The following is a 20,643-nucleotide window of genomic DNA, read 5'->3' on the forward strand; positions in this document are numbered from 1 at the left end:
CAGAAAATAACAGTGGAGGAAAAACATGATCTATCCATGAAAGGCAACCAAACAGGACCAAGTATTATTTATGTAATCTGTTTCTATGTTCATTCAGGGATAGTTTGCTTCTCATATTTGACTAGAAAAAGAAATCAAAATGATGTCATAACTCCGTTATGGTTTTTTTTGTTTGTTTTGTTGTTGTTGTTTATGCTTTTGAAATTATTTTATAAATAGAATAAAGTTTAAATATTAACACCATAATTAATGTAAAACAAAGGATTAGGGCTAAAAGAAGGGCAAAAGAAACTTCATTATACTAAAAAAAGTGACACTGAATATAGCAACAAAACAAGAAAAATCGGCATATTGCAGGATTTTCCAAGATAGCTATGTAATGAAATACTTACTTTTTGGGTCTTCCAGTCTAAAATTGAAGAAATGACAAGAAATTAATTAAGGTAATGCTGAGTCACATTTCAAAGTGCTTAATCATGTGGATTATTTACCAAGAGGCAATTTGCAGTTGTTTACTGAATATAAGGACAGTAATTTATGTATTACATTCTAGAACATATTTTAAAATGAGATTTTCTTTTCTTGAAAACATTGCAAATGATTATTTCTTCAGTACTTATATCTACAATGCCATTATCATTCTTTCCACTTGATAAATGAAAAATAGATGCTAATATTTAATATTAATATTTAATATTTATATTTATATTTATATAATATATATTTTATATATATTAATATTAATATTTAATTCTTGTTCTCTTCAGACCTTAATTGCTTTGACTTCTTGTTATTTGCTATGAACTTCTTGTTATTTGTTACGAAAACTTCACTGACCTTTCTGTTACATTAGAACATCAGAAAAAATGGAGATACAGTTTTGTCTTGAGATCAAAAATATTATCTGGTCTCATGTTCCAGTCAGCATTTGGGACTTAAATCCTCTGTGGATGTATTCTGAACTAAGACTTTATCAGGAAACATGCTTATTTCTTTTCTCTCTAAGGAAATGCAGATAAGAGTCAGACAAATTGGTATTCATGATCATGCATAAAAAGATCCTTCTGTTTTCTAGTTCTCTTTTTTGCCCTTTGAAACTTTGTAACAGTCACATATTTATTCGCTTTATTAGTACTTTCTTACAAATATTTTCAGTTTAGGTGAGATATTTTATTTGTTTCTCCTTATTTTGTATTTTATACTAAAATGCTGACATGCTCATTGGTATACTAGAAATAAGAAGTGGGAAGTGGGTTTTTTTGTTTGTTTGTTTTGATAATAGAGAGGTCACTCTCTACAGCCCACACCTTCTTTACTAATAAAGTCTGAATTGTCATCTGATGCTTACTTGAGTTTTGCGATATGGGAAAAGGTACAGGAACTGCAGTGAAAAATCTCCAAGGAATTAAATGCTGAAATGAGTTCCACCGTAAAATCCCGATTTCTGCTACATATCAGATGCTTAAAAAGCCCTTTAATTCTGTGTCATTATCAGTGAGTTTAGCTTACATTTCTGATTTATCTATCCATTCCTTGTGCACAGTTAGCTTCTCCCCTGAAGTATGCAGAAAGCTATCTAAATTAATGCTTGTGCAGTTTGTGTTACATTATTTTGCTGGATGGAAAAAGAAGGATTTATATCTCTCTTGGCACATTCAGTGCAACCACTCACATGTGAACTGTCCTGCTGTTCCCCCTCTGAAACGCCATTGTCTCTCTATCATTGTAGACTTCCATCTTGGCAAAAGTGCATTGCCTCAGTGTGATTTCCATGGGCTTTATTTTAAATAGAATTATTTATTCTATTCTTACAAAATCTAAATCATCATGCCTGTGGAGTGAAGGTTAATTCTGTTGCCAGCAGCTGTAGCTTTATCCTTCAAATCTGAACCTTGTGGTGAAAGCAATTAGTGGCCATCCATGTTCTGTTAAATTGGTGTTTTCCCTTTGATCAAATATGTCAGGCTTTTAATTCTGTATAATCTTTGATTGCATTGAGTGCCAAATCATCTTGTTTTAGCATCATTCACATCTGCCTCCATTTTCAAGTTACACAGTTTTACCTGTGTACAGGTAAACACCAACCTATAACAGATCACTTTATCCTCAAAATCCTTATGTGAAGGAACGCCAGTTGCCTCTGAAATACTATTCCCAAACACCTGAAATCCCAAGAGGTGATACTCAACATTATACCGGATAAAAAAGTAATAATAATAAAATACCTATCCTCTCTGGCATCACATTCTTGCTAAAGTTGCAGTGCTTAGTATTGTAACACTTTAGTTTTCACAGAATCACAGAATCATAGAATTGTAGGGGTTGGAAGGAACCTCCAGAGATCATCGAGTCCAACCCCCCTGCCAAAGCAGGTTCCCTACACCGGGTCGCACAGGTAGGCATCCAGGCAGGTCTTGAACATCTCCAGAGAAGGAGACTCCACCACCTCCCTGGGCAGCCTGTTCCAGTGCTCCGTCACCTCACTGTAAAGAAGTTCTTGCGCACATTTGTACGGAACTTCCTATGCTGCAGTTTCCGGCCGTTTCCCCTTGTCCTGTCTCCACTCACCACTGAAAAGAATCCGGCCTCGCCATTCTGCCCCCCACACCTTAGATATTTATAGACCTGGATCAGGTCCCCTCTCAGTCGTCTTTTCTCAAGGCTAAACAGACCCAGTTCATTCAGCCTTTCCTCATAGGAGAGATGCTCCAGGCCCTTCACCATCTTCGTGGCCCTCTGCTGGACTCTTTCCAAGAGATCCCTGTCTTTTTTGTACTGGGGAGCCTCGAACTGGACGCAGTACTCCAGATGAGGCCTCACCAGGGCAGAGTAAAGGGGGAGGATCACCTCCCTCGACCAGCTGGCCACGCTCTTTTTAATGCATCCCAGAATGCCATTGGCACTCTTGGCCACAAGGGCACACTGCTGGCTCATGGCCAACCTGTTGTCCACCAGGACACCCAGGTCCCTCTCCTCAGAGCTCCCCTCCAGCAGGTCATCCCCCAGCCTGTACTGGTGCATGCAATTATTCCTCCCCAGATGCAAGACTCTACACTTGCTTTTGTTAAACCTCATCCGTTTTTTTTCTGCCCAGCTCTCCAACCTATCCAGGTCTTGCTGAATGGCAATACAGCCTTCAGGCGTGTCAGCCAATCCTCCCAACTTCGTATCATCAGCAAACTTGCTGAGGGTGGCCACTATCCCCTCATCAAGGTCATTGATGAAGATGTTGAACAAGACCGGACCCAGCACTAACCCCTGGGGGACACCGCTGGTTACAGGTCTCCAGCCAGACTCTGCACCACCAACAACGACCCTCTGCGCTCTGCCAGTCAGCCAGTTCTCAACCCACCTCACTGTCCACTCATCTATCCCACACTTCCTCAGCTTTGTTGTAAGGATGTCGTGGGGGACAGTATCAAATGCCTTGCTGAAATCAAGGTAGACTACATCCACTGCTCTCCCCCTGTCCACCCAGCCAGAGACAACATCATAGAAGGCTACCAGGTTGGTCAAGCACGACCTCCCCCTGGTGAACCCATGCTGACTACTCCTGATAACCTCCTCTTGTTCCTGTTGTCTGGAGATGACATCCAGCACCAGCTGTTCCATCACCTTTCCAGGGACAGAGGTGAGGCTGACTGGCCTATAATTGCCTGGGTCTTCCTTCTTGCCCTTTTTGAAGACCGGAGTGACATTGGCTATCCTCCAGTCTTCAGGCACCTCCCCTGTCCTCCAAGACTTCTCAAAGATGACAGAAAGTGGTTCAGCAATCACCTCTGCCAGCTCCCTCAGCTCCCGTGGATGAATCCCATCGGGTCCCATGGATTTGTGAACATTGGTGTTGCCTAGGCTCTCTCGGACCACCTCTTCCCTGACAGAAGGGAGGTCTTCCGTTCCCCAGATCCTCTCACTAAAACCTCCAGGGTCTCAGATTCCTGAGGGGGAGCTTTTTCACTGAAGACAGAAGCAAAGAAGGCATTCAGTATCTCCGCCTTCTCAGCATCCCCCGTTTCCAGAACACCCCCATCACTTAGCAGGGAAAGAGCAGGGAAGAGCAGCAAGACCTCCCCAGGCAGGGCCCAATCCCACATTAATCGAGCAAGACTATCAGGATCAACTCTGAAGTGATGGCTGTAGACAACCAAGAGCATGGAACATAAGGCAATCATAGCATAAGACAAGTGTGAGGTCAAGCCATGAAATCAATCCACAGGTCACAGTCAAATCATGTGGAGTGGCTCTACCAAACAGATCTATAGTGAGGTACATGACAGAGGTCAAGCCAGCCCAAAGTTTAAGCTTTAGTCACAGATCCAGAGACTGACAGAGATAAACTCCAGCACAGCTCAGGAAAGCAGTAAAGTCCCAGGATTGAGTTTAAATACAGATCCTGAATCTTTGAATATGTATGGAGTTCCCAGATGGGGCTGGTAAGTGCTGTTAAGGTTAAATAGTGTACTCAGGCCCTGATACATTCATTAAATATCTTTTTAAATTATTTTCTTATGTAAGACCTGACTTTTAACATTTAACATTTTGCTTTGTTTGCATTCTTCATCCACGCAGCAAATCACCAGATGTTCTTCAAATTGCGAAATGACATATACTCTTTTAAATTTGAAGGAAGTGGCACTTGGACATTTGCTGGCTGTTGCGTTATGACTTGTGCCATTTGCCCCTTGTGCTCAGGGCATGGAGACCAGGGTAGCTGGCATGAAATTCAGGCTTAGGACTTGGCAGCACGTCAAGGGAGCAGGCACTGCTCATGCGCTGAATGTCCATGGTCAGGCCCTGCAGAGTCCAGGATGCAGCAAGTCATTCTTTCTCCTCTTCTTCTCTCAGGTGCCTCCGATCCTCTACATCCTGCGCAGCATCACATCGTTTGTGCAGCAGAGCACGTTCCTGCCCTTCCTGTGCCAGGCGGTGGTCATCCTCACCCGCTGTCACACTGAGGCCGTGAAGCACAACTTCTCCCGGCCGCTTGGGCCAACGGACAGGTACTGGCACTCCCGCCTTTGCTGTTGCTGCAGAGGGACGTAGGGAGGAGGCAGCTTTTCTTTGTTGTGAATAGTCTCAAGTTGCGACTCTACTTTTTCTAGTGAGACATGGAGGAGAATAAGAGAATTTTGTCTTCAGCGATGGAGCCAATAGAAACAAGAAGAAAGGATAAGAAAGGAAGGGAGGAGAGGAAAGGAGCAGGGAAGGAAAAAGGGAATGAAAAGGGAAATTTGAAAGGAGAAAAGGAGAAAACGAGAAAAGAAGAGAAGAGAACGAGAAAACAGAAGATGAGCTTAAAAATTGTATTATTTATTATAAATAAATATATATATATATAAAAATAGTAATTTTTTTTTTTTTTTTTACCAAGTCTTTATTTCAGTAGCTGCTGTCTCTTCTCCATCCCAGTTACAGAATCACAGTCACCAAATGTCAGGGATTGGAAGAAACCTCAAAAGCTCATCTAATCTAATCCCCCTGCTGGGAACACCTAGATTAGGTCCCACAGGAATGTGTCCAGGCAGGTTTTGAATGTCTCCACAGAGAGGGAGACCCCACAACCTCTCTGGACTGCCAATATAACCTCTCTGGACTGTTCCAATATTCTGTTACCACCACCATGAAGTTTTTTTTCTAGCATTAATGTGGAACCTCTCATGTTCCAGCTTGGACCCATTGCCCTTATCCTGTCACTGGATGTCACTGAGAAAAGCCTGGCTCCATCCTCCTGACAGACATCCTTCACATATTTATAAGCGTTCATTAGGTCACCTCTCAGTCTCCTCCAAGCCAAAGCTTCCTCAGACTTTCCTCGTAAGGGAGATGCTCTGGTCCCTTCATCATCTTTGTGGCTCTGTGCTGGACTCTCTCAAGCAGTTCCCTGTCCTTCTTGAACAGAGAGGCCCAGAACTGGACACAATACTCCAGATGCGGTCTCACCAGGGCAGAGTAGAGAAGCAGGAGAACGTCTTTTGACCTACTAACCATGCCCCTTCTAGTATGTCCCAGGGTGCCATTGGCCCTCTTGGCCACAAGGGCAGAGTGCTGGCTCATGGCCACCCTGCTGTCCACCAGGACCCGCAGGTCCCTTTCCCCTACGCTGCTCTCCAACAGGCCAGTCCCTAACCTATGCTGGTATGTGGGGTCATTCAGAGCAATTTAAATCCAGGCCACAGGCAGAGCTGTCAGCTGCTGCAGCTGGGCTGGAAATCTGCTCCTGCTGGTGTTCGCCATAGGGAATTAGGCCAAGGGAGCAGCACTGGGAGGTCAGTCTCCAAATCCAATGTTTAAAGGGAGCTTTTTTTACACTCATTTTCACACATGCCTATTTGTGTGCCTTCATGCCATTGCAGAGCTCACCTGGCTGCATTTCCACATGCAAATAATTGGTATGCGTGTTTTCGGTGCTTGTGTATGCACGTGCATACATACACACTGACGGGAGGAGAGGCGTTGCATTAAGCTGACTGCGTCTACGTTTGAAGCAGATTTGATAATGACCCTAAATATGGGCCCAAGTGTTTCTTCTGCTGCTAATTGACCTAATGGATTTCATATTTGTATGTGCGGTATTTGTCACCACAAAATGCCAAGGAATCCTCAAGTTTGATAATGCCCCTCTCCTTACTCACTCAGCTGCAGCCCCTTACACAATACTTTGTCTGTCTGATTTACACAGAATTCCTGACAGGACCAACACACACCCTGCGTATTCACAGTTTCACTAAATGTCAGGGATTGGAAGGGAACTTGAAAGATCATCCAGTCCAATCCCGCTGCCTTAGCAGGAGCACCTAGATTAGGTCACACACGAATGTGTCCAGGAAGGCTCTGAATGTCTCCAGAGAAGGAGACCCCACAACCTCTCTGGGCAGCCCGTTCCGCTGTTCTGTTACATTCACCATAAAGAAGTTTTTTTTTCTAGTATGAATGTATTCATTTTTGATCAGATGCGGTGGAGTCTCCTTAACATCTCTGACACGTGCCCCCAGTAGACAGCCAAGCTCTCTGGAGAGGTTGTCTGGGCAGCAGATGGGGGCCGCAGTGCCTCCCGGCATGGAGTCCCCAGTCACTAAGACAACGCCGGGCAACGGTGCCCAGCAGCTGCTCCCTGGCAGGGGCTCTCCATCACCCGCTGAGGTCATTCCCTGCGTCAGCATGGAACCGGAACCCCAGAGCTGATTGCATCACACAAACGTGCTGTGTTTGAGGGCCTGCAGGGTTGCCCTGGGGACCTGTGTGGTCCCCAGCCCGGGGCGCGTCATTCATTCTCTGTGAGGTGACACTGCAGTGTGGTGTCACAGTGGCTGCGTCATACGCCCTTGTGGAGCGGTGGGAGCGGTGGCTCAGTCCGCTTGTGGGACCCGCAGGAAGTGGAACCAGAGAGAGCTTTGTGTCTATCTGGAGGCATCCTGCTATCATGGAGAGGCTGAGAGCCCTTCGAGGTGAGTCTCTCCGCCTCTCTGGACACCATGATGCTGCCCGAGCACACGTGTGCTTCCAGTGTGTGTTTAGGACGTGCCAGCAGCACTGTCCTTGCTCTGCCGAGTGCAGCCACTCACCGTGGTTTCCCCAGGACCCCAGCAAGGGGAAAGCTCCCTCCCCTGTCCCCACCAACCACACGCAGCCTCGCGCTGTGGAGCTGGAGGAGCGTTCCTCCCACAGCTGGCCGGATGCTAGGCCCTGGCTCCAAGCAACACCTGCAGCAGCTGCTCTGCTCTTTCCTTCCAGGTCTCTTTGCTTGTGTGGGCTGCATGCCCAGGCGTACGCTTCGCAGGGAGAGAAGCAGGGTGTCAAGCCCTGTCCCTACCTGCGCCGCGACCTTACTGCTTCAGCGCCTGCAAGATCAGGAGGTGAGTTGGGGACATCCAAGCACCAACCCTTGTCCTCCTGGCCCGGGGCCACGGTCCCGTGGGTGCCAGGCCCGGCAGCACATCCACAGAGCGATGGGTGGCAGCGGGCAAAGCGAGCGTGACTGATCCTTGTCCCCAGGGTGACCGAGCGCAGGCGTACTGTGAGCTGGAGAGCGCCCTGTGCCAAGACAGCAGCCGCCCGCCGTGCGGAGTGGTGAACCGGCTGCTGGCAGAGGTGTCCCGGGACCTGACGGCAGCCCAGGTGAGGGCTCCCTCCCAAAGGCAAAGGGAACCGCCTGCCCACGCTGGTGTTCTGCTGGCGGATGGTGGTGCCTTAGCTCTTCCAAGGGCCTCAGGCAGTCTCCTGGGCCGCGTGTCACCAGTGACTCTCTTCCAGGGCGTGACCAGCAATGTCAAGACAGCTGCCAGCAATGTCCTGGTGGCTCTGGCTCGGACGCACTTCACCTTGGTGATGGCTGAGCTCCAGAGCCACCTGAAGGCCACGGGGGACATGTCCAAGGAGTTGGTGCTCATCACCCTGAGCAAACTCTTCAGCACCTATGGTAGAGTACCCTCAACCTCCTGACATCTCGAACAACCGGGAAAGGGGTCTCTGCCCTCTGAGTGTGATCTGCACTGAGCTGGGGGCCGCAGGGCTGCTGTCCACCTACCTTGCTGCACCTGAAGGCTCAGCAAGGTTCCACCTGAGCCTTCCTGGGGCTCTGACTGTGGCCCTCTCCTTCCTCTCTGCAGCTCCACAGTGCATCCCCTTTGTGTGGCTGATGCTGGCAGGCCTGCGCGGTGTGGTGGGCCAGGTGAAGAGTGGCCAGATCCTGCGCATCGCTTGTGCTGGTGAGTGCCGGCCCCAGAGCAGCCCTGCTGCAGACTCTCACAGACTCCGTTTTCTCTCACGCTCTTAAAAAAAAAAAATAATAATAACAATTTATTTTATTTATTTTTTTGTTTTTTCAGTTTTGAAACACTGGCTGGATGGAGTCAAGAATTACTTGTCCTCAGGAACGCAATGCCCCTGGACTGCCATGGAGAAAGAGCAGATCTATGAAAACCTTCATGAGCTGCTCTTCTCTGTGGTGCGGAACTGGCAAGACTGCCAGGAGGAAAAGGTGAGCACTGCTGCATTCCCAGCCCAGGATGGCAGCAGGGGCACCCATGTCGGCAGCTCTGCCTGTGCCCAGTGGGCTGAGAGCTGAGGGGTGATGAGAGGGAGTGGGCTGGCTCTGCAAAGGGCCCCGAAGTGGCTCTGTGCCAGGGAGCAGCTGCATGTCACAGCACTGTGGCAGGAAGAGCTGGGGATGAGGGTATGGGGAAAAGCTGCCTGCCCTCCAGAGCAAGCCCATCTCCTGCTGGGCGTGGGGGTGTGGGGAAGGGGAAGGGAGAGGGAAAGCCCTCTGCGTAGGAAGGGCAGACCTTCAGTCTTTGATGCCGGGCCTCTGCCATCCTCTCCAGGACAAACAGGCCGTCCTTGGGGCTGTGGCTGCCATGTTGGAGGTTCTCCTGCAAGAGGAGCAGCACCAAGAGCAGGTCTGGGAGCAGCTCCTCTGGCTCGTTCACCCGTGTCAGGAGATCCAAGACACCTGCAGGGTGGCCAAGGTGAGTTGTCGTGCAGGGCTCAGGGTAGACGTGGGGCCCGTGCAAATGCCACGAGGGGTCAGGGGGATGCAGGGAGGAGGTGGGGAGCCCTTGGAGGAAGAAGGAATGGGTGTTCAAGGGAGCTCTGAGGCTTCCTGAGCTCTTCAGTCAGAGAAGGAACAACCCAGACAGGAGCCAGGAGGGAACCAAGAATCACTGGGGCTCATCTCCTGGGGATGGGAAGCTTCACCATCACTGTGGGGCTCTGAGTGCCTGAGGAGCTCTATGCTAACAACTGGGGGGACCACATCCAGTTGCATCTGATGGGGGAGAAGTGGGCTGCTGGGTGGGAAATGCCTGCAAATGATGCCCAAGCACGGCTCGATTGAGAGCAGAGAGACTCTCTTGGTGCCGCCGGGAGGTGGGGGATAAACAAGAACACCTGTGCAGGAGCTTCTCCCTGCAGAGAAACAATTGGGAAACAGTTTCTCCACTCGCAAGTGGCTACATGTGGCTTCATGCCTTTCTTCCTCTCCTGCTTTCTTGCAGAGCCTCACTGTCTTCCTGGAGGCCTTAGGGGGCATTGAGTCTGTAATCCCAGGGGACAAGTTTCGGGACGTCACCAGTGCCGTGTTTTACCAGGTAAGGGGAGCCTATCCTTGCGTCTCCAGCAGTTTCTTGGCTCTTGGCTAAGTCTCAGGAGGACTGCAAAGCTCTGAGCCCTGAATAAGGCAGCTCAGCCTTAGCTGCTGCATGCTCAAGGCTGTTCCAGAGCCACGCATGTACTCTCGGGGATGCTGTGGGGTGGGCTGGGTTTTGTCTGCCTGTCCTCTTCCCGAGAGTGCCCAGGGAGACGAGAGCGGGCAGCACAGTGTCTTTTCCGTCCTCAGTGCGGATGTGATTGTATCAAATGGACCTTGTTCCCACAGCTCTATGACGACAGCAAGCAGCACAGCGAGGCTGATCGTGCACAGCTGACCCACTGCATCATGCTGCAGGGTAAGGAGAGGAGCTTTGGCGATGCTTGGCGCTGCCCTGGCCAAAACCTCTCTCACAAAGCTCAGGAATGGGCGTGAGGTTCTTGCTAACATAGCGTGGGATTTCCTCCCTGCAGCCCGGATCTGCCCAGAGGAAACCATCCTGTTTCTGCAGTCGCAGCTGGGCGATGACTGGGAGCCTGGATGCGTGGCAGCCCTGGGTCTGCTGGGTGCTCTGGCTCGCTCTGATGGTCAGTACCACGGGTTGGTCAGTATCACGCCTTGGGACTTCCAGGGCTCCCTTCTGCCATCTGCGCTGTGGCTCCTCTCACGCTTCTGTGCATCTCTTGCAGAGCCCATGATGACGGAGATGCTGCCCCAGGTCGTCGAGGCTGTGCAGCGTCTGTGCAGCGACCCCAGCATCCGGGTGAGCTGGTTTGGGAAAAGAAAGCGCTGTGGGGGTGGTGATGCTGCTGCCAGCACGGGCAGGGCTGGGGTGACTAGAGAGGTGCTGGGGCATTGACCAGACGGTCACGATGGCTCCTGTGGGGAGAGCAGGCAGAGTGGAGCGGGCAGGTCCCTGTGCTGTGCATGGAAAGTGCACAGCCTGGTGCTAAGGCCTGGCCCTCACCTCAGTAGCTAAAGCCTCTCCACTGCTCTTGGTGTCTCTGCTCATGCCCAAAGGGCTGCCCCGATGAGCAGGTGGCTTCCCTTTGCCTTCTGACCAGGAAAATCACACCCACAATTGACCCCTTGCAGGTGAGGACGGCTATTCTGTATTTCATCAAGGATCTGCTCAGTTCGAACACCCGGAGCTGCTCAGCCTGGGATGTGGTGGGGCACATCTTCAGGGAGTTCAGCCGCGCCACAGGAAGAAGGGTAAGGGCAGTGGGCAGCATCTCCTTTTGGAAGACCCGTGCTGCTCAGAGGCTGGTATACAGAAGCACCGCTGGGGCCACACCTGAGCCTCCTGAGAGGCTCCTGAGAACTGAGCATAACCAGTGTTTCAACACCATTCTTGTGCAGGCAACCGGAAACCTTTCTGCCCGGGAAGCCCAGGAAGAAGGAGCTCTCCAGGAGCTGTGCATGGACATCCTGGCATCACTGGACGTCTCTGTGAGAGGGATGTCCAAAGTAAGTCACGCTCTGCCCTGCTGCTGCTCCCTGCCCTTGCACCACGTGTTCCTCGTCCCATTCCAAGACCCCAGGTCTCTCCTCCAATGTGCTCTGAAGCACACAGGACTCAGGGAAATTCACAGAGTCCTCTTCATCTCTGAGCGGAAGCAGGAGTGCTGACCTGCTCAACTGCCTCGTTCCCTACAGCTCCTGTGGCCGCGGCTGCTGTTGTTTGTGGTGCCAGCGCAGTACACAGGCATGCTGATCCCAGTCTCCCGCTGTGTCTGTGCCCTGGCTGAGAGAGAGGAGCTGACAGGACGGCGCATAGAACATCTGGATCGCCATTTCGTCAGCTCCATGTTTCAAGGTAGGAGCAAAAACTCCCCCAGTGAGCTCTGCTCACCTGTGGTAGCAGCCAGAAGGGACAGCGGAGGTGCGTGTGGCTGGGCACGCAGTGTCTGGGAGTCTTACTCAGCACTTTTTTTCTCTTTGCAGGCCCACTGCTGACGCCCCAGACACTGCTGGCACGACTGCTGGTGAGTAGATGCTCCAGAGGCCGGTTCTACGAGCAGCCAGGAGGAAGCAGCGTGGCCATGGGCAAAGCTGTTGGCTGCTCCTTGCCTGCCAGAGCAGAGCCGAGCTGCTTCCATCCTGGGGGGAAGCCGTTGCTCTTGCTGCAGAAGTGACCCTGCTTTTTCTTGCTCTCGCTCAGGTGGTGGCAGGCAGCCCTGTTGCAGGCAGCAAGCTCCAAGCTGCTGCCTTACTGCTGATGAAAAACCTCCACAGCAGGTTCCACAGAGCTGTGGGGGCCATGTGGGCTACTGAAATCCCCCTGCTGCTGCAGTGTCTTGAAGGTAAAGCACTGGAGGGGAAGAAGAGGCAGAGGCAGAGGCAGAGGCAGGGAAGGGAAGGGAAGGGAAGGGAAGGGAAGGGAAGGGAAGGGAAGGGAAGGGAAGGGAAGGGAAGGGAAGGGAAGGGAAGGGAAGGGAAGGGAAGGGAAGGGAAGGGAAGGGAAGGGAAGGGAAGGGAAGGGAAGGGAAGGGAAGGGAAAAGGTGGGGAGTGACAATGCAGCTCTGTAGCATGGCAGAGGGGAAGCACTGCCTGCAGCCCAATTCTTGCTCTGCTGCTGCTCCCATTCCTGGGAGTCAGCACTGAGGCCCAGGGAGCTATCCCACCAGAGATCTGCCCATTCCAGGACATGGATGGGCCCTTCACATCCCCTCAGACAGCAGCCTTGGAGCACTTAGTTCCGTGTTCCTGTGGAGGCAGCGTTTGTGGGGAGGGACAGGTCATTGTGGAGGGGGTGCAGGTCCCAGCTTGGCAGTGTCAGGTGCCCAGGCCAAGCCAGGTTTGCAGCAGCTCTCCTTCTGTGCCTTGATCCCAAGTAAGGGTCTTTTTCTTCCTATTGCTGTGCAGGGAGAAATGAGAGCTTCCCGGACACTGCCGAGTTTGAGCGCCGTCTGCTGGAGGTACAGCATTGCCGGCAGGCGCGGTGCAGAGAAGTGCTTGCCTGCCCCAAGTAGCCCCGCTCCCACATGAGCCGCTGTGGGACAGGAACAGCCTCTCAAGCTCTGCTGCGGAGCGGAGCGGAGCGGAGCGGAGCGGCCGCACGCCTTTGTGGCGCTGCCTCTTCCGCTCTGTCCCAAGCCCTGGGGGGTCTTAGGAGAAGAGCAGCAGGCGGCTTTAATGGAGGGAGGGAATGCTGGGGGAGCTGGGAGAGGCACTGTTCTTCCAGGCACCTCTCCCCAGAGGGCTGCAGCAACTTGGGAGTGAGGGAAGAGGCAAAGGGCAAGGGAACGTTGTCTTCTCCTGTTCTCCAACAGTTCCTGAAGGCGTCGCTGGACACAATAGAGGAGAAGGCATGGATCGAGGCCCTGAGCTGTGAGCTGAGCCAGCGGCTGAGCAGCTCTGCCAGCAGCTCTGCAGAAAAGGTGAGTTCCCCCCGGCTCTACCCAGCGGTGCAGCTGCAGGTGTCCAGCTGGGGCTGGGGCTGCGGCTGGTGCTCTGCCCACGCGGGATGCTGATGCTGCTTCCCCAGTCTGTGCCCCCCAGAGGGCCTTTCCCTGCAATCTGCCCAGGGATGGCTAAAGCTCAGCCCCGCAGCTGCTCTCAGCAACCGCCAGGGAGCTTGGCTCCTTCCCACCTGGCCCTCCACCAGCAGGTTAAGCTGCTGCCACATCTCAGCTTCTTCCTTCCCTTCCCATGCAGTCATTCCTGTACAAGGCTCTGGGCACGGTGCTGGGATCCTGTAAGGGAGTCCTCCACGTGCAGGAGAAGCTGCTACAGCACCTGGAGGAGGCAAATGCAGAGGAGCCATGTGAGGCCCAGGTGAGCTCTCCTCTCCTCTCCTCTCCTCTCCTCTCCTCTCCTCTCCTCTCCTCTCCTCTCCTCTCCTCTCCTCTCCTCTCCTCTCCTCTCCTCTCCTCTCCTCTCCTCTCCTCTCCTCTCCTCTCCTCTCCTCTCCTCTCCTCTCCTCTCCTCTCCTCTCCTCTCCTCTCCTCTCCTCTCCTCTCCTCTCCTCTCCTCTCCTCTCCTCTCCTCTCCTCTCCTCTCCTCTCCTCTCCTCTCCTCTCCTCTCCTCTCCTCTCCTCTCCTCCAGCTCCTGTGAGCATCCCCGCTCTGGCCCTGGGGCAGAGGCCTTCTCCTGGCCCTGCTCCGGGCCTTTCAACCTCCGCACTGCTGCCATTTTGCTCAGGAGAGGACCTGTAGATTCAGGCCTGTGCCAACTGCCCCTTGTTCTTTTGTGCAGGGAATCATCTCTCTTCTCAGCCATGCTGCTGAGAGTAACTTCCACACAGTCCTGGCCACGCTCACCATGTTTGCGTCCAGGCTGTGCAAAGGCCGCAATGCCAGGATTTCCAGGCGCAAGAAGGTAAAGCGTTACGGGTTTCCATCTCGGCATTCTTCTGCCTTATTTTCCCTGCAGCTCCTGCCTTGGGAGCCCAGGTGCATCGCGGGGCACTGGGGGCCGTTAGCGAGTGTCTCAAGGCATTTCTTCCCACACAGATGGAGCTGGACAGCACGAGAGCTCATGCCACACGCAGCGCTCTCATGCTCGCCCACGGCAGCGTGGCACTGCGTGCCTCCCAAGAACAGCTGCTCGCCCACCTGGAGGGAGACATCGTGGGCAACATCCTGATGCTCTACAGCTGCAGCTGCCGGGTGAGAGCTCAAAGCGTGCCAGGGTGTCAGAGCGCCCCGCTGCAGCGCCTCCACACGGGGAGATGCTGAGATGGGCCTTCCCTTTCCAAAGGTCCCTCGGGGAACTGTTTGTGCCCAGATAAAGATCCAAGCCCTTCCCTTAGCGCTGTCCCCACGTGTGTCCCTTGCAGCCCTTGTCCCTTCCCGCAGTTCAAAGAATGTTCTTCTCTCTTGCTCCTCAGGACTTGCAGAACAACCTCGCGCTGGTGCAGAGCATCACCGACTGCAGCTCTGCCTACCAAGCTGTGGGTGATTCTGCCAGCTTTAACCCCTCCCTGAAGGGAAAGCTTCTGGAAATCCTGATGGTGAGTGCCTAGAGACAGGGCTGTCCGCAGAGGAGTTCTGGGCTGCGCCACAAGGCTCGCTTCCCTGGGGGCATGCAGGTCTCCAGCAGCCACACGTCTCCAGCTGGTGGGGACTTTGGGTGCTGGCAGGCAGCGGCTGGGCAGCAGGCTAGGTGCACCAGCTGCTGCATCCTGCAGCGCTTCCATGGGAAAGTGATGGGCTGGTGTGTGGCAGTTGTGCCTGTCTCGGGGCCGGGTGGAACAGCTCTTGTGTGCCCCTTTCCCGCTTGGACACTGTCTCTCTGGGACTTGCAGGACCTGATGAAGAAGTATTACTCGGGCACCCCTGTCTCCCCAGTGCCTCTCAAGGTGGTTCTGGCCCTGGAGCAGTTGAGGTAAGGGCTGAGGTTGCAAGTCAGGATGGTGATCCCCATTTTGGGTAGCTCCTGAGGGCCTGGAGGGGCCGGGGGGGAGGAGCCACATCTACAGCAGGAGAGACGGCTGGGCTGTTGTGCCCAGCAAAGCTGAGGTTCTGGGCAGGGAGAAAGGCCCTGGTGCTCCTGTCCCCTGGCAGGAAAGAGAGGGAGAGCTGGGGTCTCCTTCCCTCCAGTGCGGGAGGTGGTTCACTGCTGCCGGGGAGGAGGTGGGCGCTGCTGGAACTGAAGGCAGTGCTCAGCAGCATGAGCTGGGTGGGGGTATTGGCTTTGTAGCTGTCAATTAGGAGAAACTCAGATGTTGTCTGAACCAGTCTGGAGAGGTAAAGACCCTTTCTGATTTCTCTTCCTGTTTTCCTCCTCTCAGCAAGCTGAAGCCCTCTTCTGAAAGCAAGGACCTGCGTGAGATGTTGGTCCTGTGCTGCAAAAACATCGTGACACACCCTTCAGCAGAGATGATGCTGAAGATCAGGAAGTCACAGCAAGCAGCACAGTACCTGCAGGTAACCTGCCGTAACTTTCCCAGCCACCTCTCGGTCAAAGCCTACCTCAGCACACACAACCTGTGCTCTGGCAGCAGCCGTGATGCTACACGTCAATCACTCCCCTCTTCTGCTTTCAGCTTCAGCAGACATCACTGAAAGCTCTGGGCCGGCTTATGGCAGTCCTGCTGGAGACAGAGCCCAGCGGCGGCTTCTTCCAGAACATAGTCCACGTGAGTATGCGTGGGGCAAGGGAGAAAGCATGGTGCCTGTCAATAGCGGGGGCAGAGATCTGGGGACTGAGAGGAGGATCAGAGGGGGAGAAATCTCCTGCTGACGTGCCAGCTCACTGCGAGCTCAGAAATGGGCAGAGAAATGGGCCCTGCAGGGGGAAAGCAGGAGCCAGCCCCTGGCAGGCCACAGCCAAGGAAAAGCTCCTGGGTTGGGAGGCAGGAGTGACTGCAGAGAGCGGGGCGGCAGTGCCGGTGCTCAGTGAGGCAGGAGGCCACATGGAGCAACAGGGCAGGCCTTGAGGGAGAGTGCTGGGAAAGGAGGGACAGGGAGAGGGGTGGCAGGAAGGGAAAGAAAAGACATCCTCAGTGAGACAGATGCTCTACCCCAGGTCCTGCAGAAATCGATGGTCTCAAGCAACGTGTGGGAGCGCCAGAGGGCCCTGCAGACCTGCTCCCAGCTGCTGGCTGTTTGTGAAGAGCTTCAAGTGAGTAAAGAGCCCCACCGCATGCCCCCTGCTCCCTCCCCAGCGCCCCTGAGCTGGAAGGCGAGCTCTGCCCAGCTGTGCATGCTGTGTCATGGCATGGGAAGGCACAGATGGGAGAAGCTGGGGAGAGCTGGGGCCGTCTACAGCTTTGTTCCTGCCTCTCACCCCTGCAGAGAAGAGATGCCTGGGAACACTTTGGCTCCTTGGTGGGATTGCTGGCGCCTCTGACTTGTGACCCCATGCCCGCATCCCGCCAGCTGGCCGTCACCTGTCTGAGCTCCCTTCTGCGAATCCAAGGTGAGTAGAGCAGGCGCGCTCCAGCCCTCTGCCCTCCTCTGTAGCACTACCAGAGCCCCACGGGCTGGGCCCTCTTGACGGGAGGGAGAGGCACCGTGCACAGCTCTCTTCTTGTCCCCACCCTGTCCTCTGTCTTTCCCCCGTGGAAAGCAGTTTCATTTCCAGAAACATGACTTCCCTTTTCTCCCTGTGCTCTTTCCAGCCAAAGCGACCAACACAGACATCGAGACGGGTGACATCGGGAGCCTGTGCGAGGGGCTGCATGCCTGCAGCATCGCCTCTCAGCTCCAGACCACATCCAAAATGGCCATGGTATGTGGACCCAAGAAGGGGTGGTGTGATCTCTGTGTGTAGGCTTCTGCACGACCCTGTGCTGCTCCCAGCCTCTGACACTGTTTCCAAAATGAGCTGTTACCCTGAGTCCTCTTTTCCCAGTGCAAGTAGCAGGAGGCTCTGAGCTATGTCTGGCCTTCAGGCACCCAGTGCAAGGAGCTGACTCCATGATGTGCGTTTGTGTGTGCGAGTGCACTTGCATGCACGTGTGACTGTGGCTGCTGGGAGGTAGGCTTTGCATGTAAGCAAACACCATGGGTGCAGAAGCTGAGAGAAGGCTCAACCGCCTTCCGTATAAACAGCAGGGTACAGACAGCAGGAGCGCTGTGATTGCCGCCTGAATGAGCGGCACGCCGCTGAGCTAAGAATGCCCTCAAGACTGCTTTCTGTTCTGAAGAGCTGTTGCAGAGCAATGATGGGATCTCTCCCGCTTCTCATTTCTCTGCAGATTGTGTGCAGAAACTTCCCCATCGAACGCACCGTTGACTTCATGACTGCCATCAAGGAGACCATCCGGAAAGCCAACGGAGTGCGTGTGCGTGCTGCTGGGAAGTGGATGACCACCTTCCTGCAGATGCACGGGAAGGACATCTGTTGGAACGTAAGAGACTTTCTTTCACGTGTCTTGGACTTTTGCTGGCTGTTGCATTAGGACTTGTGCCGTTTGCCCCTTGTGCTCAGGGCATGGAGACCAGGGTAGCTGGCATGAAATTCAGGCTTAGGACTTGGCAGCACGTCAAGGGAGCAGGCACTGCTCATGCGCTGAATGTCCATGGTCAGGCCCTGCAGAGTCCAGGATGCAGCAAGTCATTCTTTCTCCTCTTCTTCTCTCAGGTGCCTCCGATCCTCTACATCCTGCGCAGCATCACATCGTTTGCGCAGCAGAGCACGTTCCTGCCCTTCCTGTGCCAGGCGGTGGTCATCCTCACCCGCTGTCACACTGAGGCCGTGATGCACAACTTCTCCCGGCCGCTTGGGCCAACGGACAGGTACTGGCACTCCCGCCTTTGCTGTTGCTGCAGAGGGACGTAGGGAGGAGGCAGCTTTTCTTTGTTGTGAATAGTCTCAAGTTGCGACTCTACTTTTTCTAGTGAGACATGGAGGAGAATAAGAGAATTTTGTCTTCAGCGATGGAGCCAATAGAAACAAGAAGAAAGGATAAGAAAGGAAGGGAGGAGAGGAAAGGAGCAGGGAAGGAAAAAGGGAATGAAAAGGGAAATTTGAAAGGAGAAAAGGAGAAAAGGAGAAAAGAAGAGAACGAGAAAACAGAAGATGAGCTTAAAAATTGTATTATTTATTATAAATAAATAAATAAATGTATATATATATATATAAAAATAATACTTTTTTTTCTTTTTTCTTTTTTTTTTTTTTTTACCAAGTCTTTCTTTCAGTAGCTGCTGTCTCTTCTCCATTCCAGTTACAGAATCACAGTCACCAAATGTCAGGGATTGGAAGAAACCTCAAAAGCTCATCTAATCTAATCCCCCTGCTGGGAACACCTAGATTAGGTCCCACAGGTTTTGAATGTCTCCACAGAGAGGGAGACCCCACAACCTCTCTGGACTGCCAATATAACCTCTCTGGACTGTTCCAATATTCTGTTACCACCACCATGAAGTTTTTTTTCTAGCATTAATGTGGAACCTCTCATGTTCCAGCTTGGACCCATTGCCCTTATCCTGTCACTGGATGTCACTGAGAAAAGCCTGGCTCCATCCTCCTGACAGACATCCTTCACATATTTATAAGCGTTCATTAGGTCACCTCTCAGTCTCCTCCAAGCCAAAGCTTCCTCAGACTTTCCTCGTAAGGGAGATGCTCTGGTCCCTTCATCATCTTTGTGGCTCTGTGCTGGACTCTCTCAAGCAGTTCCCTGTCCTTCTTGAACAGAGAGGCCCAGAACTGGACACAATACTCCAGATGCGGTCTCACCAGGGCAGAGTAGAGAAGCAGGAGAACGTCTTTTGACCTACTAACCATGCCCCTTCTAGTATGTCCCAGGGTGCCATTGGCCCTCTTGGCCACAAGGGCAGAGTGCTGGCTCATGGTCACCCTGCTGTCCACCAGGACCCGCAGGTCCCTTTCCCCTACGCTGCTCTCCAACAGGCCAGTCCCTAACCTATGCTGGTATGTGGGGTCATTCAGAGCAATTTAAATCCAGGCCACAGGCAGAGCTGTCAGCTGCTGCAGCTGGGCTGGAAATCTGCTCCTGCTGGTGTTCGCCATAGGGAATTAGGCCAAGGGAGCAGCACTGGGAGGTCAGTCTCCAAATCCAATGTTTAAAGGGAGCTTTTTTTACACTCATTTTCACACATGCCTATTTGTGTGCCTTCATGCCATTGCAGAGCTCACCTGGCTGCATTTCCACATGCAAATAATTGGTATGCGTGTTTTCGGTGCTTGTGTATGCACGTGCATACATACACACTGACGGGAGGAGAGGCGTTGCATTAAGCTGACTGCATCTACGTTTGAAGCAGATTTGATAATGACCCTAAATATGGGCCCAAGTGTTTCTTCTGCTGCTAATTGACCTAATGGATTTCATATTTGCATTTGCGGTATTTGTCACCACAAAATGCCAAGGAATCCTCAAGTTTGATAATGCCCCTCTCCTTACTCACTCAGCTGCAGCCCCTTACACAATACTTTGTCTGTCTGATTTACACAGAATTCCTGACAGGACCAACACACACCCTGCGTATTCACAGTTTCACTAAATGTCAGGGATTGGAAGGGAACTTGAAAGATCATCCAGTCCAATCCCGCTGCCTTAGCAGGAACACCTAGATTAGGTCACACACGAATGTGTCCAGGAAGGCTCTGAATGTCTCCAGAGAAGGAGACCCCACAACCTCTCTGGGCAGCCCGTTCCGCTGTTCTGTTACATTCACCATAAAGAAGTTTTTTTTTCTAGTATGAATGTATTCATTTTTGATCAGATGCGGTGGAGTCTCCTTAACATCTCTGACACGTGCCCCCAGTAGACAGCCAAGCTCTCTGGAGAGGTTGTCTGGGCAGCAGATGGGGGCCGCAGTGCCTCCCGGCATGGAGTCCCCAGTCACTAAGACAACGCCGGGCAACGGTGCCCAGCAGCTGCTCCCTGGCAGGGGCTCTCCATCACCCGCTGAGGTCATTCCCTGCGTCAGCATGGAACCGGAACCCCAGAGCTGATTGCATCACACAAACGTGCTGTGTTTGAGGGCCTGCAGGGTTGCCCTGGGGACCTGTGTGGTCCCCAGCCCGGGGCGCGTCATTCATTCTCTGTGAGGTGACACTGCAGTGTGGTGTCACAGTGGCTGCGTCATACGCCCTTGTGGAGCGGTGGGAGCGGTGGCTCAGTCCGCTTGTGGG

At 52.7% G+C, this 20,643-nt stretch overlaps 2 protein-coding genes across 2 annotated transcripts in view; both read left to right on the forward strand.

The window, feature by feature from the left end:
• The window catches only part of LOC306944960 (maestro heat-like repeat-containing protein family member 2B), a gene marked incomplete at both ends in the record, with an annotated part of 99,695 nt that extends 92,513 nt beyond the window's left edge, over positions 1 to 7,182 (forward strand). The window contains 2 exons of the mRNA XM_079533637.1: positions 4,846 to 5,000; positions 6,951 to 7,182. Coding sequence (XP_079389763.1) covers positions 4,846 to 5,000; positions 6,951 to 7,182 — 387 coding nt within the window. The remainder of the gene's footprint in view (positions 1 to 4,845; positions 5,001 to 6,950) is intronic.
• Positions 7,183 to 7,420: 238 nt separating this feature from the next.
• Positions 7,421 to 20,463, forward strand: LOC306944969 (maestro heat-like repeat-containing protein family member 2B; the record flags this gene model as incomplete). Its single annotated transcript, XM_079533649.1, has 31 exons — positions 7,421 to 7,445; positions 7,732 to 7,853; positions 7,993 to 8,115; positions 8,251 to 8,416; positions 8,607 to 8,705; positions 8,826 to 8,977; positions 9,321 to 9,464; positions 9,993 to 10,085; positions 10,373 to 10,442; positions 10,558 to 10,671; positions 10,774 to 10,847; positions 11,180 to 11,299; positions 11,447 to 11,554; positions 11,744 to 11,903; positions 12,032 to 12,072; positions 12,249 to 12,390; positions 12,954 to 13,006; positions 13,361 to 13,468; positions 13,746 to 13,865; positions 14,287 to 14,409; positions 14,544 to 14,699; positions 14,921 to 15,043; positions 15,338 to 15,417; positions 15,824 to 15,959; positions 16,079 to 16,171; positions 16,570 to 16,656; positions 16,830 to 16,953; positions 17,156 to 17,265; positions 17,735 to 17,887; positions 18,121 to 18,275; positions 20,232 to 20,463. 31 exons carry the CDS (start codon positions 7,421 to 7,423, stop codon positions 20,461 to 20,463), a joined length of 3,606 nt encoding a protein of 1,201 aa, XP_079389775.1.
• Positions 20,464 to 20,643: the final 180 nt, after the last annotated feature.

The sequence above is a fragment of the Tetrao urogallus genome (genome assembly GCF_951394365.1).
Source record: "Tetrao urogallus genome assembly, chromosome: 1".
NCBI lineage: Eukaryota > Metazoa > Chordata > Aves > Galliformes > Phasianidae > Tetrao > Tetrao urogallus.